The sequence below is a fragment of the Oncorhynchus gorbuscha genome, linkage group LG01, assembly GCF_021184085.1.
Source record: "Oncorhynchus gorbuscha isolate QuinsamMale2020 ecotype Even-year linkage group LG01, OgorEven_v1.0, whole genome shotgun sequence".
In the NCBI taxonomy this organism is placed as follows: Eukaryota; Metazoa; Chordata; class Actinopteri; order Salmoniformes; family Salmonidae; genus Oncorhynchus; species Oncorhynchus gorbuscha.
In genome coordinates, this window is record NC_060173.1 from 11,085,931 (window position 1) to 11,105,450 (window position 19,520).

At 44.3% G+C, this 19,520-nt stretch overlaps 2 protein-coding genes across 5 annotated transcripts in view; one reads left to right on the plus strand and one right to left on the minus strand.

The window, feature by feature from the left end:
• On the plus strand, window positions 1–7,730 carry LOC124032978 (troponin T, cardiac muscle-like). The gene is made up of 12 exons (XM_046344922.1): window positions 1–138; window positions 2,905–2,953; window positions 3,065–3,072; window positions 3,315–3,336; window positions 3,810–3,867; window positions 4,267–4,383; window positions 4,491–4,568; window positions 5,149–5,262; window positions 5,422–5,534; window positions 5,743–5,833; window positions 6,755–6,792; window positions 7,567–7,730. Exons 2-12 carry the CDS (start codon window positions 2,922–2,924, stop codon window positions 7,604–7,606), a joined length of 711 nt encoding a protein of 236 aa, XP_046200878.1. The 5' UTR covers window positions 1–138; window positions 2,905–2,921; the 3' UTR covers window positions 7,607–7,730.
• The window catches only part of LOC124032945 (dynamin-1-like protein), a 26,457-nt gene continuing 13,754 nt past the window's right edge, over window positions 6,818–19,520 (minus strand). For all 4 annotated transcript variants that reach the window (XM_046344904.1, XM_046344905.1, XM_046344908.1 and 1 more), the window contains 7 exons: window positions 14,092–14,181; window positions 13,855–13,947; window positions 13,701–13,754; window positions 10,891–11,052; window positions 10,584–10,693; window positions 9,279–9,438; window positions 6,818–8,777 (listed from right to left, as the gene is read on the minus strand). In XM_046344904.1, the coding sequence (XP_046200860.1) occupies window positions 8,721–8,777; window positions 9,279–9,438; window positions 10,584–10,693; window positions 10,891–11,052; window positions 13,701–13,754; window positions 13,855–13,947; window positions 14,092–14,181 (726 nt within the window). In that variant the 3' untranslated portion in view covers window positions 6,818–8,720. The remainder of the gene's footprint in view (window positions 8,778–9,278; window positions 9,439–10,583; window positions 10,694–10,890; window positions 11,053–13,700; window positions 13,755–13,854; window positions 13,948–14,091; window positions 14,182–19,520) is intronic.

The following is a 19,520-nucleotide window of genomic DNA, read 5'->3' on the forward strand; positions in this document are numbered from 1 at the left end:
GCAGTCACATGAGTAGGAAAGGAACACGCTATGTAGACTTGATGGCCAAACCTAAACCTGTTTGGATTCTGAACCCCAAAGAACTGCAGCCTCTGTATTCATATCCCTCTTCTCCCTCCATCTCTGCCTTGGGCTCAGGTAAGGGATATTACTTCATACTAACATACCTCTCTATACATAACTGCTTTGGTATTCATTACAGACATACCGTTACATTGTCTTGAAATCAAATTAACTTTTGATGGTTCGTTGCTTGAACATGATTGGTTTTCTGCTGCAATATATTATAGGCTAAATGGGATGGTTATTAACTATTGACTGAACTGAATTGTGAATACCGTTTAGAAAGACAATGAAGCAATGTTAAAGGGAAGAGTAAAATGCTAATAACAATATACTCTGAATGGTCATAAAAGTTGCAGACAATTTACTCTCTCTACAATTGAGCCTAAGGGAAGTGGGGGGGGGGGGCTTCACCCATTCTGTTAATTCTTTATTTGGAGTGTACGTACATAAGAACTTCATAACACGTTCAACAATTCTACTGCTTATGTATGAGTTATGTATTTGTTATGAATGTGTTATGAATGTGTTATGAATGTGTTATGTATGTGTTATGAATGTGTTATGAATGTGTTATGTATGTGTTATGTATTTGTTATGTATTTGTTATGAATGTGTTATGTATTTGTTATGAATGTGTTATGAATGTGTTATGAATGTGTTATGTATGCGTTGTGTTATGTATGCGTTGTGTTATGTATGCGTTGTGTTATGTATGCGTTGTGTTATGCATGTGTTATGCATGTGTTATGCATGTGTTATGCATGTGTTATGCATGTGTTATGCATGTGTTATGCATGTGTTATGCATGTGTTGTGCATGTGTTGTGCATGTGTTGTGCATGTGTTGTGCATGTGTTGTGCATGTGTTGTGCATGTGTTGTGCATGTGTTAAAGCCCTCATGTATGTATTCTTTTTTTAAAATTACCTACATTTTTATTATGACCAATATTTAGACTTTTAATATACAACAGAATCCAACACATAGAATGTAATAAGACCCAACAAATACCAATTAACTCACTACCTTGGACAACAAACATCTAAAAACATCCAACCAAAAGCAACAGAAATCTGGAACACATTCAGATAGCATCATTGGCTAATCACAACACATTGAGCGAGAATATGCCAAGAGGGTTAGGCTTATTGCTTACAATTTAACACAATTTGAAGAATTACAGACATTTCTAAAGCCACTCACAGGGTTCTGGCAAGCCGTTAGACATTACCAGACGAGGATCAATTTCATGAGTGGTGAAGGGTCTGGCACTGCCCACCTGTCCTAAAGCACATGACTGACAGTCCTGTTCGTGCCCAAAGCAGACAGTGGCCTTGGCCACCATTCCCAGTTTAGACTGTCTCCTTTTCCACTGATCAGAAGAGATGACCTGCTGTAGACCCTTTGTATCTATAGTAGGGAGTATGGATGAGTGACCTTTTGTTTGGATCAAGCCCTCATTAATAAATAAACAGTTCAGGCATATATAGAGAGTGTTCTTCTAAGACGAGCTAAGTCACTGATCAGACCGCCAATGTCCTCTGAGCCAATCAACAAGCCAGAGCCAATCAACAAGCCAGAGTCAATACCTCAGATGTCAAGAGTGCTGTGAGAGGGAGATTGACTGAATGCTGTGTGATAAAGATTTAGTACTGTGTGATAAAGATTTAGTACTGTGTGATAAAGATTTAGTACTGTGTGATAAAGATTTAGTACTGTGTGAGAGATATTTAGTGCTGTGTGAGAGATATTTAGTGCTGTGTGAGAGATATTTAGTACTGTGTGAGAGATTTAGTACTGTGTGAGAGATTTAGTACTGTGTGAGAGATTTAGTGCTGTGTGAGAGATTTAGTGCTGTGTGAGAGAGATTTAGTGCTGTGTGAGAGATTTAGTACTGTGTGAGAGATATTTAGTGCTGTGTGAGAGATATTTAGTGCATTGTGAGAGATTTAGTGCTGTGTGAGAGAGATAGTGCTGTGTGAGAGATTTAGTACTGTGTGAGAGATTTAGTGCTGTGTGAGAGATTTAGTGCTGTGTGAGAGATTTAGTGCTGTGTGAGAGAGATTTAGTGCTGTGTGAGATTTAGTGCTGTGTGAGAGATTTAGTGCTGTGTGAGAGAAATTTAGTGCTGTGTGAGAGAGATTTAGTGCTGTGTGAGAGATTTAGTGCATTGTGAGAGAGATTTAGTGCTGTGTGAGAGAGATTTAGTGCTGTGTGAGAGAGATTTAGTGCTGTGTGAGAGAGATTTAGTGCTGTGTGAGAGAGATTTACTGCTGTGTGAGAGAGATTTACTGCTGTGTGAGAGAGATTTACTGCTGTGTGAGAGAGATTTACTGCTGTGTGCGAGAGATTTAGTACTGGGTGAGAGAGATTTACTGCTGTGTGAGAGAGATTTACTGCTGTGTGATAAAGATTTAGTGCTGTGTGATAAAGATTTAGTACTGTGTGATAAAGATTTAGTACTGTGTGAGAGATTTAGTGCTGTGTGAGAGAGATTTAGTGCTGTGTGAGAGAGATTTAGTGCTGTGTGAGAGAGATTTAGTGCTGTGTGAGAGAGATTTAGTACTGTGTGAGAGAGATTTAGTTCGGTGTGAGAGACATTTAGTTCGGTGTGAGAGAGATTTAGTACTGTGTGAGAGAGATTTACTGCTGTGTGAGAGAGATTTACTGCTGTGTGAGGGAGATTTACTGCTGTGTGAGAGAGATTTAGTACTGTGTGAGACAGGTTTAGTGCTGGGAGGTGATGATAGTAGCCTAGTCGACAATGTGTTTTTATCCTGTATGGCTTACTCTTATAGCCATATCATGTACTCAAGTAAAGGTTTTCTCTTGTATTTTAGGGTTCAAATAAGACAAAATGTCAGACACAGAAGAAGTGGAGGAAGTGCAGTGAGTATCATATGTATTATTATTACTACATATATTTCCTGTTTCAAAACCTTCCACTATATCAAACTAATTAAAAATGTATTTTGTTTTCATGCCACTTCTTTCGTGAAGGGAAGAAGGTAAGATTGCTTTGTCTGAAAGTCTCATTCCTCATAGTGGCGATATGAAAAATGTTTTGTCTTTTTTTTTCTATTTGAAAGATTTACCACTTGTGTATATGCCAATGCACTGTGTATTTTATTACACAATAATACTTTTATGACCCCACCCCGTACAGCTTTAACGGACTATTCTGTCCTGATTAACATGACATCCTTCTATGATAAGATCAAACTAAGACAGTCACTGTCCTTTATTACAGATGGAGCCAAGCCCAAACCAAAGTAAGTTTTTCGATAGAATATGACAGACTGTGATTCAGGCCTCGTTTCAGTCTGTGAAGCTGAAACGTTACAGATTCCACAATATAAATATCAAGGTCGTTTTCCGACTGAGCCGACACAGGCAGCTTCTTTGTTGTTGTAATATCGCAAAACAGACGTGGCCGTGTCACCGCTACGGATTCCTGCTGACCTTGGCTCTTATAAGGATCATAGGCCGTTGACGAATATCCTCCATCTCACTCGGTACGGGTCAAGTTTGTCCAGGTCACACCAGTTGAGGCCATTCTTGGTCATTTCTGCCTGGAGGACAGTCCTCCAAGTGTTTCTGGGTGGCCCATTTTTATATTTTCCCCTGACAGATGATACGTTATATCATAAGTGGTCTTGAAAGCTCACGACATTTACTGAAATGCTCAAATTGTGATATATATATATATACACACACATTAGATACACAATTTTCATTTCTATAGGTTTGTGCCAAACATCTCTGCACCAAAGATGCCTGATGGCGAGAAAGTGGATTTTGATGTAAGTTGAATCACAAACACACACACACCACAGGTGGTTGGTGGCACCTTAAATGGGGAGGACAGGCTTGTGGTAATGACTGGAGTGGAATGGTATCAAATACATCAAATGCGTGTTTGATGCCATTCCATTCGCTCCGTTCCCTCCATTATTATGAGCCGTCCTCCCCTCAGCAGCCTCCGCTGACAAACACATCATGATAAGAAAACTAACCAACCATTTGTGACAGACTTGCCTCTGACTGTATCATGTTAAAATGAAGCAAATGAGAGGTACAGAAAGTCTAACGATGACGTCCAACTAAGGAAATTACTCTTTTCATGGTGTATAACATGTATGTTGTCTTACCAAAACAAACTATTCTTATTACTTCATCTGATTCTTCTGTGTGGTGGTCAGGACATCCACAGGAAGCGTCAGGACAAGGACCTGTCTGAGCTCCAGTCTTTGATCGAGTCTCACTTTATCCAGAGGAAGAAGGAAGAAGAGGAGCTCATCAGTCTCGTCAACAGGATTGTGAGTCGGCCATTTTAGAATCTGGAGTGAATGTTCTTTTACTGTTCCTAGAAACATTGCAATGCGACACCTAACAACTTGGTCACTGAGTGTGCGCGTGTGTGCAGGAGAAACGTCGCGCAGAGCGGGCAGAGCAGCAGAGGGTTCGTGCAGAGAGGGAGAAGGAGAGGCAGGCCAGGGTTGCGGTGAGTCTTCTCCCCATTATGACACCTAGCTAATGTGAGTTCTATGCTGGAATTGAACCCACAACCTGTGTGTTGCATACTCTTATCAACCGACCCACACAGGATCACATATGACTAATACAATATGACTTCTAATGGCTAACGGGGAAACAGATTGTGGATGTAATTTCTATGATAGATATTTCTTCCCTAATGCTCCCAGTCTTTCTTTCTTCCCTAATGCTCCCCGTCTTTCTTTCTTCCCTAATGCTCCCCGTCTTTCTTTCTTCCCTAATGCTCCCCGTCTTTCTTTCTTCCCTAATGCTCCCCGTCTTTCTTCCCTAATGCTCCCCGTCTTTCTTTCTTCCCTAATGCTCCCCGTCTTTCTTTCTTCCCTAATGCTCCCAGTCTTTCTTTCTTCCCTAATGCTCCCCGTCTTTCTTCCCTAATGCTCCCCGTCTTTCTTCCCTAATGCTCCCCGTCTTTCTTCCCTAATGCTCCCCGTCTTTCTTCCCTAATGCTCCCCGTCTTTCTTCCCTAATGCTCCCTGTCTTTCTTCCCTAATGCTCCCTGTCTTTCTTCCCTAATGCTCCGTGTGCAGGAGGAGAAGGACAGGAAGGAGGCAGAGGATCAGCGTAGGAAGCAGGATGATGATATCAAGAAGAAGAAGGCTCTCACCAACATGACCCACCAGTATGGAGGAATCCAGCAGAAGGTCAGTGGAATATTGTTTCAAAAACATTAAAAAAACAACACCCAGTGTATTTTTTATCATATAGACATTGATAATAGTGTAACGGAAGCATCAAGTAATGTGAGGCAATGAACAAAATATCTTTGAGAACAATGGTATTTGTGATGTTTCAATTCTCAGAGTGAAAACCGCAAAGGAGCCAAGAAACAGACAGAGAGAGAGAAGAAGAAGAAGATTCTTGCTGACCGAAGGAAACCTCTCAGCATCGACCATCTGAATGAGGACAAACTCAAGTATGACGTCATCGATAATATTCAGAATTTGCCAGTCCTCAGAAAAGCTGACCATGTTATCATAATTATTTATGATGGTTTATGTCTGATGTTTTTAGGTTATGACTGAACACATGACTATGTGAATGGTTCGAATGATTAACATTCTTCAGTGAGACAAGGGTTCTTTGGGGCAAGAACGTGTTCTGATCCACTGTTGCACCAACAGGGAGAAGGCCAGTGAGATGTGGGAGCGAATGATGGAGTTGGAGGCAGAGAAGTTTGACCTCAGTGAGAAACTCAAGAAACAGAAGTATGATGTAAGTTACCTAGACAACACACACGACAAACTCAAGAAACAGAAGTATGATGTAAGTTACCTAGACAACACACACGACAAACTCAAGAAACAGAAGTATGATATAAGTTACCTAGACAACACACATGACAAACTCAAGAAACAGAAGTATGATGTAAGTTACCTAGACAACACACATGACAAACTCAAGAAACAGAAGTATGATGTAAGTTACCTAGACAACACACGACAAACTCAATAAACAGAAGTATGATGGCGTCACCTTGACCTAACACAGAAACAAGTACACAACAGTCACCCTCAATGAAATATTTGAAATGAAATGAAATATTTTCCAGGATTTCTCAACAGCAGCAAGATTTTCATAAATTGGATGGGATCTGGGTGGTCTTACCTTTAGTATTGACTCTCGTCTCAGGTCGTGTAGTTCAGTCTCAGTGAGATGCAGTCTCTTCTTCTTTCGGTTGGCAATGTGGGAGGGCCCAGGCAGTGGCTACATCAGAGGTGACCTACAGGTGAATTCTGAAGTCTACAGGGTCATCGGCAGGTTTCTGGGTTCATTTATCCTCTCAACCTCCCTGGGATCTGAGGAATACTGTGATATAGTCTTGTCTGCTTTCGAATGGCAATGAGAGGTCCCAGGGTTGGGGTCAATTCCATTTCAATTCAGAAAGTAAACGAAATTCCAAATGCACATTTTCCTCATTGGAGACACTTGGAATTTCAAATTACTTCCTGAATTAACCCCAATCCTGGTGGGTACATGAAAGGTGAACAACAAGTTAAACTAAAAGTGAATTATGTGGTCTATAGTATCATCACGTTCCTGGGTTTCTCTCCGATGGACTCCACCTGTACAGGTTTCCACCACACTAACTAAAAGGTGTTGTCAAAGCTTACAGCATGTCTTGTGTCCTTACAGATTAACCAGCTTCTCACCCGGGTCCAGGACCACCAGAGGTAAGTAACACAAAAGGTTCAGGAGTTTGGACTTTGAAGGACAAAGAAATTCTGAGTCGTGTTTATTAGGGTACAAAATTAAAAGAAAATGAAAACACGTAGACTAATAAACAGACAAGCATCTCTTATTGGACGAGTACAGAGTACAGTTTAGAACAGTTTCTTCCATGTTGTTCCTAATGAACAAGACCCAGCATTGTGGTTTTCATTTTAATTGGGCTGAGTCACTGGTTGCCATTCCATCAACAACTCCATTTCCCATCATTCCTTTCAAACTCTCAAGCAGGGATGGTCATTTAATGACCAGTGGAACAAACATTGATTGAAACCAAAGAAACAGCCATGACCATCACTTACACAGCCCATGTCCATCTGTGTGTGTGTGTGCGCATTGCGTATAGCATGATCACGGCACAATAGATTGAAGACATTGTATATGCGGACTATGTAAATTGCCAACATGGTCTGGTCTGAAATTACAGCACAAACAAACTATTTAATGATAAACATCAAGCCAAAAGAAGTCAAATCCCGTGTTACTGATGGACTGACAAACCATTCAACATATTCACCCTTGACCCAGAAGTGGACCACTTTTTCCACCAGAGTCTCTGACTCCCCCTTGCATGAGAGGCAGTGAGAACAAGTGCACACTTCTGGGTGTAGTGTTAGACTCAGAGTGCAGTGAAGTGCTGCAACAGGGACGTTCACTATTGGGCTTACGACCTGGCTGCCAAGTGATTCATATTTCTTAAACTTGTCCTGACCCCTCAGCGCCAAAGGTCGAGGCAAGAAGACGGGCCGTGTGAGGTAAAGGAGCAGCCGCCATGGTCGAGGGCAGACAGCCATGATGATAATGTGTCTGTATACGTGATGTTCATTGTTCCGTCTGGTATAACAGCAGACTGGATCACAAGTCAATAAAATGGTTCATTCAACCCTGGTACCACTTTTTGAGAATATACAGAATAAACCGGCCAATTCAAGTTAGACGTTGCCACACAATTCAGCCCTGCCTTTGCTACCAATAGTTTACCACGTGGTATTGTGGGTATGACAACAAATTATCATTATCCCATAATCAATATAGTAGGACAAATGACCTCATCAATACACTAGATATCTTAAAACACATTTAGCGACAGACGTACGGTTGAGTGAAAATAACGTTGAAGCGTACGGTTCACAGCAGCATTATGGTGCTTTTTCAACCAACAAATAACACGTCTTCTACGTCCGAGTGGCATTTCTCGGCTCTTTGTAAATATCAGCGACACAAATGAGAGATTGTTACCAATGTAAGGACATTTTCAGCAGTAGCATAGACATGTGAGACAATATTTACAAGTCTCAGGATACACACACACACACACACACACACACACACACACACACACACACACACACACACACACACACACACACACACACACACACCAGCAAGCCAGAAACTAGAGGAAACATCTTTAATGTAACTCCACATTATTCAGTAGGTAGACCTCACACGTTCATCAATATAATAATATACTTACATATGAAAGATCATTTTGGTGTGCGATGTGGTACAGGTGAAGATTGATACTGTATAGGTCAAGTCCATATAATACAATCTACAACTATTTTGAAATGTGCGTCCCCATTCTCCACTCATTACCAGAAGTGTGTGGTTTTACACTGCCGGTCATGGGTTTGGTTGAAACTCCCTTCAGCCAAGGCTTACACACATCCATTGCTTTTAAAACCATGACAGGGGAGTGTGGAAGTGACAACTTCAAGAGGATGGAGAATTGATGATACTCAATAAACACAAATTGACACCAGTGTATTTCCAAGTTGGCCGTCTCTGCAGTCCAGGTAGGTTTGAGACAGAACAGGGTTCAGTGCTTTACGGTTCATGTGGGAGGGAGAGAGGACGGAGGTAGAGGCCCTCACCACATCTGTGTTTCTCTGATCTCAGCGATCACCTGACTGGCTTTCTGCAAGGCCTGCGGACACAGAGTGGAAAAGACAGTTTAGGTGAGCAAATTCATACAGAAACTAAACTCCCCCGGTGACGTCAAAGCAAGAGGTCACAGTTAGTCACAAATAGCTGCTACATTCAAGCAGCAGTTAGATCACGTTTGAAAGGGGTTAAAACACACTACCAAGCTTCTCATTTGTGGTGCTGGGAGTTATTGCCTCAAAAACACATCTGTCATATTTCAAACTCCCATAGTTCTGCAACTAATCCCAGGCCTGTACTTTGAGCATGTCTTCAAGACTCAGTGAGCACGTTCTACACACACACACACCTGTACATTGAGCATGTCTCCAGACTCAGTGAGCAGGTTCTACACACACACACACACACACACACACACACACACACACACACACACATTGAGCATGTCTCCAGACTCAGTGAGCAGGTTCTACACACACACACACCTGTACATTGAGCATGTCTTCAGACTCAGTGAGCACGTTCCACACACACACAACTGTACCTTGAGCATGTCTGCAGCTTCGTTGCGTCTCTGGGCCATGTCTTCCGACTCAGTGAGCAGGTCATCCAGCAGACCAGCCTTATACAGCTGCCCCACCAGCTCACTCTGCAGACTGTCCTTTACATGGTTCACCAGGAAGTGCATCACCGCCTTGGGCACGCTGCAGGAGGAAGTGCAGAGGGAGAGAGAAGTACACTGAGTGCACTAAACATTAGGAACACCTGCTCGTTCTATGATCGACTGACGCAGTGAAAGCTATGATCCCTTATCGATGTCACCTGTTAAATACATCAGTGTCGATGAAGGGGGAGGAGACAGGTTAAAAAGGGGTTTTAAGCCTCGAGACATGGATTGTGTATGTGTGCCATTCTGAGGGTGAATGGACGAGACAAAATATTGAAGTGCCATTGAACGCAGTATGGTAATAGGTGCCAGGCGCACCGGTCTGAGTGTTTCAAGAACTGCAATGCTGGTGAGGTTTTTCACACGGTTTCCTGTGTGGATCAAGAATGGTCCACCACCCAAAGGACATCCTGCCAACTTGACACAACTGTTGGAAGCATTGGAGTCAACATGGTCCAGCATCCCTGTGGAACGCTTTCGACACCTTGTAGAGTCAACATGGGCCAGCATCCCTGTGGAACGCTTTAGACACCTTGTAGAGTCAACATTGGCCAGCATCCCTGTGGAACGCTTTAGACAACTTGTAGAGTCAACATGGGCCAGCATCCCTGTGGAACGCTTTAGACACCTTGTAGAGTCAACATGGACCAGCATCCCTGTGAAAATGCTTTAGACACCTTGTAGAGTCAACATGGGCCAGCATCCCTGTGGAACGCTTTAGACACCTTGTAGAGTCAACATGGACCAGCATCCCTGTGAAAATGCTTTAGACACCTTGTAGAGTCAACATGGACCAGGATCCCTGTGGAAATGCTTTAGACACCTTGTAGAGTCAACATGGACCAGGATCCATGTGGAAATGCTTTAGACACCTTGTAGAGTCCACGCCCTGACGACTTGAGGCTGTTCTGAGATCAAAAGGGGTGCAAGTCAATATTATGAAGGTGTTCCTAATGTTTTGTCACTCAGTGTATAGAAAGGTTGGAATAGACAAGGAGTGTGAGGGGCAGAAATTATGACTTTATACATTTCTTCGAAGCAGGTGAAAAGGAAGAGGAGAGATTCAGATTGAGTGAAGTAGAACGAGAAATAAAACAGGAAAACCATTTCAGCATATTATTTCTAGAATTCACAGGACAGGGAGTCCAACAACAGGAAGTAGAAGAACAGCGGGCACCATACCTGTCCTGGATGTTTTTCCTGACGATGAGGAAATAGGACTTGATAAGCCTCTCGATGACCTCACAGTCCCTCTGCTCTCTGGCCGACAGCTTCCTGGAAACGGGAACAGGCTGGGGGGGGATACAAGGACAAAAACAGACCAATCACTGACAACTTAAAAAGTAATGTGGTTGCTTAGCATTAAAATCTTCTCTGAAACAGCCTAGAGATGATTATTTTCTAATAAATTTTACTCCTAAGAATTAAGAGTTACGTTAGATGTTTTTGTATCATTATGTGGCAAAGCAGACAAAACATTACTACCCACCACATCCAGCAGGTTGACGGCGTGGCCCCTCTGAGGGCTGCCAGGGTTAGAAGTCTGGAGCATGGACTTGTCCCCGCCGACCCCCTCCTCTCCCTTCTTCAACATGCCCCTCCAGTTCCCTGTCCCTACATCCTGGTCTCCCTGGGAACCACCACCTGCAGTCTGGAGACCAGGAAATAGACAGACAGAACGGTTAGAGGTCAGTCTCCTTGAGATTAAAATCTCTTTTATAAGAGAGAACTTTTCAATAGAGCCACAATCATACACGTGTGACCATGCATTCCCCAAAAGCATTCCTCTCACCAGGCTATTACATCAGGAATGATGGAACATCTACACAGTCATGTCTGTACATATACTGACTTTCTGGAAGAAATAGCGTTCTGACAGTGGCAGAGTCACATATTGTACGAAGACTTCCCTCCAGGGACCCTTCCTCTGTACAGAAGCACACATGCCGGGAGGAGATGTCAGATGGGAAATGTAGTTCACCCTCAGAGGGGTGGAAGGGGAATAGAGAAGGGGAACACAGAATTGTGTTACACAATTAGGGCCTTCAGCCTATAGGCTTGGGGTCAAGGGAGAATGAGAGTGGCTTGGGGTCAAGGGCAATTCCATTTGAATTAGTTCTGAATTGAGGACTGCAAATTTTACTTAAAGTTAACTTCCTTAATTAACTGAATTGAAATGAAGCCCAACCCTGGTTGAGGTAGGATGCAGGCAGGCATTGAGTGACACAGGGACACACCTGGAGTCTTTCTCCTTCTGGGGGAGGAAGATCAGTGGGGGAGAGAGACTGAACACCTGGGCCCTTAAAGGACTAGGGAGAGTGTGAGCGAGAGAGACAGAGAGCAGAGTGTGAAAGACGAAGGAGTGGACAGAAGACTAGATGGAATAAAAAGTAGAGGACAGACAAGACACAGGGACATGTGTAGACTGGGAGCCATAAAGACGTATGGCTTCTAGCGCTGCTCTAAAGGGTAGACTGGGAGCCATAAAGACGTATGGCTTCTAGCGCTGCTCTAAAGGGTAGACTGGGAGCCGTAAAGACATATGGCTTCTAGGGCTGCTCTAAAGGGTAGACTGGGAGCCGTAAGGACATATGGCTTCTAGGGCTGCTCTAAAGGGTAGACTGGGAGCCGTAAAGACATATGGCTTCTAGCGCTGCTCTAAAGGGTAGACTGGGAGCCGTAAAGACATATGGCTTCTAGCGCTGCTCTAAAGGGTAGACTGGGAGCCGTAAAGACATATGGCTTCTAGCGCTGCTCTAAAGGGTAGACTGGGAGCCGTAAGGACATATGGCTTCTAGGGCTGCTCTAAAGGGTAGACTGGGAGCCGTAAAGACATATGGCTTCTAGCGCTGCTCTAAAGGGTAGACTGGGAGCCGTAAAGACATATGGCTTCTAGCGCTGCTCTAAAGGGTAGACTGGGAGCCGTAAAGACATATGGCTTCTAGCGCTGCTCTAAAGGGTAGACTGGGAGCCGTAAAGACATATGGCTTCTAGCGCTGCTCTAAAGGGTAGACTGGGAGCCGTAAAGACATATGGCTTCTAGACGCTGCTCTAAAGGGTAGACTGGGAGCCGTAAAGACATATGGCTTCTAGCGCTGCTCTAAAGGGTAGACTGGGAGCCGTAAAGACATATGGCTTCTAGCGCTGCTCTAAAGGGTAGACTGGGAGCCGTAAAGACATATGGCTTCTAGCGCTGCTCTAAAGGGGCTGGGAGCCGTAAAGACATATGGCTAGCGCTGCTCTAAAGGGTAGACTGGGAGCCGTAAAGACATATGGCTTCTAGGGCTGCTCTAAAGGGTAGACTGGGAGCCGTAAGGACATATGGCTTCTAGGGCTGCTCTAAAGGGTAGACTGGGAGCCGTAAAGACATATGGCTTCTAGGCTGCTCTAAAGGGTAGACTGGGAGCCGTAAAGACATATGGCTTCTAGCGCTGCTCTAAAGGGTAGACTGGGAGCCGTAAAGACATATGGCTTCTAGCGCTGCTCTAAAGGGTAGACTTAAGGACATATGGCTTCTAGGGCTGCTCTAAAGGGTAGACTGGGAGCCGTAAAGACATATGGCTTCTAGCGCTGCTCTAAAGGGTAGACTGGGAGCCGTAAAGACATATGGCTTCTAGCGCTGCTCTAAAGGGTAGACTGGGAGCCGTAAAGACATATGGCTTCTAGCGCTGCTCTAAAGGGTAGACTGGGAGCCGTAAAGACATATGGCTTCTAGCGCTGCTCTAAAGGGTAGACTGGGAGCCGTAAAGACATATGGCTTCTAGCGCTGCTCTAAAGGGTAGACTGGGAGCCGTAAAGACATATGGCTTCTAGCGCTGCTCTAAAGGGTAGACTGGGAGCCGTAAAGACATATGGCTTCTAGCGCTGCTCTAAAGGGTAGACTGGGAGCCGTAAAGACATATGGCTTCTAGCGCTGCTCTAAAGGGTAGACTGGGAGCCGTAAAGACATATGGCTTCTAGCGCTGCTCTAAAGGGTAGACTGGGAGCCGTAAAGACATATGGCTTCTAGCGCTGCTCTAAAGGGTAGACTGGGAGCCGTAAAGACATATGGCTTCTAGCGCTGCTCTAAAGGGTAGACTGGGAGCCGTAAAGACGTATGGCTTCTAGCGCTGCTCTAAAGGGTAGACTGGGAGCCGTAAAGACATATGGCTTCTAGCGTTGCTCTAAAGGGTAGACTGGGAGCCGTAAAGACGTATGGCTTCTAGCGTTGCTCTAAAAGGGTAGACTGGGAGCCATAAAGAAACAGTGAGAAAACTGTACTTTTTGTAGCAATCTGTCCTAACCACGACGGTCTGTTACCTTATCCCGAGGAACAGACGAGGGTAGCTCTCTCATTCTGTTACGTCTCTGTTCCTATGACACACAACCACATGACATCATTAAGTACAACACTTCATATACTGTAGAATACAATTTAAAGAAGCAATTTCCAACTCTGAACAATGTTTCATACCTCTATGTTGTTGTTCATGAGGCCACAAGCATCAGCAAAGTCAGGGTGTTTGGTGTTAATATAGGCCAACTCGATGGCCACCAGGTTATGAACCTGAAAAGAAAGACAGGAAATGTGATTTGGTACACTTAAATCTATGGGGTTTATGGGTTATTGTAGTGAATGAGAGAGCATTTACAAACATTTATAATGGCTTATTCATGCAAATGATTCTAAAGTGTAAGTGAAAACACTCACCATCTCATTGGTAACTGGTAACCTTTTCCTGAGGAGGGATGTGACCACTTCTACTATGGCATCATGGAGCTTAGGAAATCTCAACAGCTCCTAGAGAGAATAAACACAAATTCAACAAATTAACAAGGCACACCTGTTCATTGAAATGCATTCCAGGTGACTACCTCATGAAGCTGGTTGAGAGAATGCCAAGTGTGCAAAGCTGTCATCAAGGCAAAGGGTGGCTACTTTGAATTCTCAAATATATTTTCATTTGTTTACTTCATGATTCCATGTGTAATTTCATAGGTTTGATGTCTTCACTATTATTCTACAACATAGAAAGCAGTACAAATACAGAAAAACCCTGGAATTAGGTAGAACTACTCAGAAGTTACACATACATAAACTTAAAAAAAGAAACACCCCTTTTTCAGGACCCTGTCTTTCAAAGATAATTGGTAAAAATCCAATTAACTTCACAGAGCTTCATTGTAAAGGGTTTAAACACCGTTTCCCATGCTTGTTCAATGAACCATAAACAATTAATGAACATGCACCTGTGGAACGGTCTTTAAGACACTAACAGCTTACAGACGGTAGGCAATTAAGGTCACAATTATGAAAACTTAGGACACTAAAGATGCCTTTCTACTGACTGAAAAACACCAAAAGAAAGATGCCCAGGGTCCCTGCTCATCTGCGTGAACTTGCCTTACATCATGCTACAAGGAGGCATGAGGACTGCAAATGTGGATCTAGTATCTTAGAAACGGTTGCCCTCCTGGGATTTTCACGCATGACAGTGTCTACGGTTTACCGAGAATGGTGAGGAAAAAAACATAAAACACTTCCAGTCATCGACAGTCCTGTGGGCAAAAACGGCTTGTTGATGGTCGAAGGAGAACGGCAAGAATCATGCAAGCTAACAGCAGGCCACATACAGACAAATAATGGTGCAGTACAACAGTGGGTACAGGGTAGAGTATCCTGTGGTAACTGGCCAGGACAGTGACTAGGATTCAGGGCATTAATGCGACTAGCCCTGACGCTTCTCCCTCTTTCCCCCCTGCCCCGCTACAAAGTTTCTCCCTGCAGGTGGTCACTGAGTCCGAGGTACTAAAGGAGCTCCTTCAACTTGACCCAACAAAAAGAACATCTGGGTCAGATGGTTTGTATCCTTTGTTCTTTAAGGTTGCAGCCCCTATCATCACCAAGCCCGCCTCTGACCGTTTTAACCTGTGTCTCCTCTCGGGGGAGGTTCCCATTGCTTGGAAGGCAGCTATGGTTCTTCCTTTATTTAAAGGAGGAGATCAAGCTGATTCTAACTGTTATAGGCCTATTTCTATTTTGCCCTGTTTATCAAAAGTGTTGGGAAAAACTTGTCAATAATCAACTGGCTTTCTTGATGTTTATAGTATTCTCTCTGGTATGCAATCTGGTTTCCGCTCATGTTATGGATGTGTCACAGTAACCTTTAAAAAGGTCCTAAATGATGTCACCATTGCCCTTGATTCTAAGCAATGTGGTGCTGCCATTTTTATTGACACGGTAGACCATTCCATTCTTGTGGGCCGGTTAAGGAGTATATTGGTGTCTCTGAGGGGTCTTTGGCCTGGTTTGCTAACTACTTCTCTCAAAGAGTGTAGTGTATAAAGTCAGAACATCTGCTGTCTCAGCCACCGCCTGTCACCAAGGGAGTACCCCAAGGCTCGATCCTAGACCCCACGCTCTTCCCAATTTACATCCACAACATAGTTCAGGCAGCAGGAAGCTCTCTCATCCATTTATATGCAGATGACACAGTCTTATACTCAGCTGGCCCCTAACCAGATTTTATGTTAAATGCTCTACAACAAAGCTTTCTTAGTGTCCAACAAGCTTCTCTGCACTTGTTCTGAACACCTCCAAAACAAAGGTCATGTGGTTTGGTAAGAAGAATGCCCCCTCTCCCCACCAGTGTGATTACTACCTCTGAGGGTTTAGAACTTGAGGTAGTCACCTCATACAAGTACTTGGGAGTATGGCTAGACGGTACACTGTCCTCAGAACATATCAAAGCTGCAGGCTAAAGTAACATCTAGACTTGGTTTCCTCTATCATAATCGTTCCTCTTTCACCCCAGCTGCTAAACTAACCCCGATTCAGAAGACCCTCCTACACATGCTAGATTATGGAGACATAATTTATAGATCCGCAGGTCAGGGTGCTCGAGCATCTAGAAGTTCTTTACCATTCGGCCATCAGATTCGTCACCAATGCGCCTTATAGGACACATCCCTGCACTCTATACTCCTCTGTAAACTGGTCATCTCTGTATACCCGTCGCAAGACCCACTGGTTTATGCTTATTTATAAAACCCTCTTAGGCCTCACTCCCCCCCCATCTGTGATACCTACTGCAGCCCTCATCCTCCACCCATTCTGCTAGTCACATTCTGTTAAAGATTCCCAAAGCACACACATCACTGGGTCGCTCCTCTTTCAGTTCGCTGCAGCTAGAGACTGCAACGAGCAGCAACAAACACTGAAACTGGACAGTTTTATCTCCATCTCTTCATTCAAAGACTCAATCATGGATACTCTTACTGACAGTTGTGGCTGCGTTGCGTGATGTATTGTTGTCTCTACCTTCAAATCAAATCAAATTTTATTTGTCACATACACATGGTTAGCAGATGTTAATGCGAGTGTAGCGAAATGCTTGTGCTTCTAGTTCCGACAATGCAGTTATAACCAACAAGTAATCTAACTAACAATTCCAAAACTACTGTCTTATACACAGTGTAAGGGGATAAAGAATATGTACATAAGGATATATGAATGAGTGATGGTACAGAGCAGCATAGGCAAGATACAGTAGATGGTATCGAGTACAGTATATACATATGAGATGAGTATGTAAACAAAGTGGCATAGTTAAAGTGGCTAGTGATACATGTATTACACAAGGATGCAGTCGATGATAGAGTACAGTATATAAGTATGCATATGAGATGAATAATGTAGGGTAAGTAACATTATATAAGGTAGCATTGTTTAAAGTGGCTAGTGATATATTTACATCATTTCCCATCAATTCCCATTATTAAAGTGGCTGGAGTTGAGTCAGTGTCAGTGTGTTGGCAGCAGCCACTCAATGTTAGTGATGGCTGTTTAACAGTCTGATGCCTTGAGATAGAGGCTGTTTTTCAGTCTCTCTGTCCCAGCTTTGATGCACCTGTACTGACCTCGCCTTCTGGATGATAGCGGGGTGAACAGGCAGTGGCTCGGGTGGTTGTTGTCCTTGATGATCTTTATGGCCTTCCTGTAACATCGGGTGGTGTAGGTGTCCTGGAGGGCAGGTAGTTTGCCCCCGGTGATGCGTTGTGCAGACCTCACTACCCTCTGGAGAGCCTTACGGTTGAGGGCGGAGCAGTTGCCGTACCAGGCGGTAATACAGCCCTCCAGGATGCTCTCGATTGTGCATCTGTAGAAGTTTGTGAGTGCTTTTGGTAACAAGCCAAATTTCTTCAGACTCCTGAGGTTGAAGAGGCGCTGCTGCGCCTTTTTCACGATGCTGTCGGTGTGAGTGGACCAATTAAGTTTGTCTGTGATGTGTACGCCGAGGAACTTAAAACTTGCTACCCTCTCCACTACTGTTCCATCGATGTGGATAGGGAGGTGTTCCCTCTGCTGTTTCCTGAAGTCCACAATCATCTCCTTAGTTTTGTTGACGTTGAGTGTGAGGTTATTTTCCTGACACCACACTCCAAGGGCCCTCACCTCCTCCCTGTAGGCAGTCTCGTCATTGTTGGTAATCAAGCCTACCACTGTTGTGTCGTCCGCAAACTTGATGATTGAGTTGGAGGCGTGCGTGGCCACGCAGTCGTGGGTGAACAGGGAGTACAGGAGAGGGCTCAGAACGCACCCTTGTGGGGCCCCAGTGTTAAGGATCAGCGGCGAGGAGATGTTGTTGCCTACCCTCACCACCTGGAGGCGGCCCGTCAGGAAGTCCAGTACCCAGTTGCACAGGGCGGGGTCGAGACCCAGGGTCTCGAGCTTGATGACGAGCTTGGAGGGTACTATGGTGTTGAATGCCGAGCTGTAGTCGATGAACATCATTCTCACGTAGGTATTCTTCTTGTCCAGATGGGTTAGGGCAGTGTGCAGTGTGGTTGAGATTGCATCGTCTGTGGACCTATTTGGGCGGTAAGCAAATTGGAGTGGGTCTAGGGTGTCAGGTAGGGTGGAGGTGATATGGTCCTTGACTAGTCTCTCAAAGAACTTCATGATGACGGAAGTGAGTGCTACGGGGCGGTAGTCATTTAGCTCAGTTACCTTAGCTTTCTTGGGAACAGGAACAATGGTGGCCCTCTTGAAGCATGTGGGAACAGCAGACTGGTATAGGGATTGATTGAATATGTCCGTAAACACACCGGCCAGCTGGTCTGCGCATGCTCTGAGGGCGCGGCTGGGGATGCCGTCTGGGCCTGCAGCCTTGCGAGGGTTAACACGTTTAAATGTCTTACCTCGGCTGCAGTGAAGGAGAGACCGCATGTTTTCGTTACAGGCCGTGTCAGTGGCACTGTATTGTCCTCGAAGCGGGCAAAAATGTTATTTAGTCTGCCTGGGAGCAAGACATCCTGGTCCGTGACGGGGCTGGATTTCTTCCTGTAGTCCGTGATTGACTGTAGACCCTGCCACATGCCTCTTGTGTCTGAGCCGTTGAATTGAGATTCTACTTTGTCTCTGTACTGACGCTTAGCTTGTTTGATAGCCTTGCGGAGGGAATAGCTGCACTGTTTGTATTCGGTCATGTTACCAGACACCTTGCCCTGATTAAAAGCAGTGGTTTGCGCTTTCAGTTTCACGCGAATGCTGCCATCAATCCACGGTTTCTGGTTAGGGAATGTTTTAATCGTTGCTTTGGGAACGACATCTTCAACGCACGTTCTAATGAACTCGCACACCGAATCAGCGTATTCGTCAATATTGTTAACTGACGCAATACGAAACATATCCCAGTCCACGTGATGGAAGCAGTCTTGGAGTGTGGAGTCAGCTTGGTCGGACCAGCGTTGGACAGACCTCAGCGTGGGAGCCTCTTGTTTTAGTTTCTGTCTGTAGGCAGGGATCAACAAAATGGAGTCGTGGTCAGCTTTTCCAAAAGGGGGGCGGGGCAGGGCCTTATATGCGTCGCGGAAGTTAGAGTAACAATGATCCAAGGTTTTTCCACCCCTGGTTGCGCAATCGATATGCTGATAAACATTTACATTTAAGTCATTTAGCAGACGCTCTTATCCAGAGCGACTTACAAATTGGATAAAATTTAGGGAGTCTTGTTTTCAGATTAGCCTTGTTAAAATCCCCAGCAACAATGAATGCAGCCTCCGGATAAATGTTTTCCAGTTTGCAAAGAGTTAAATAAAGTTTGTTCAGAGCTATCAATGTGTCTGCTTGGGGGGGAT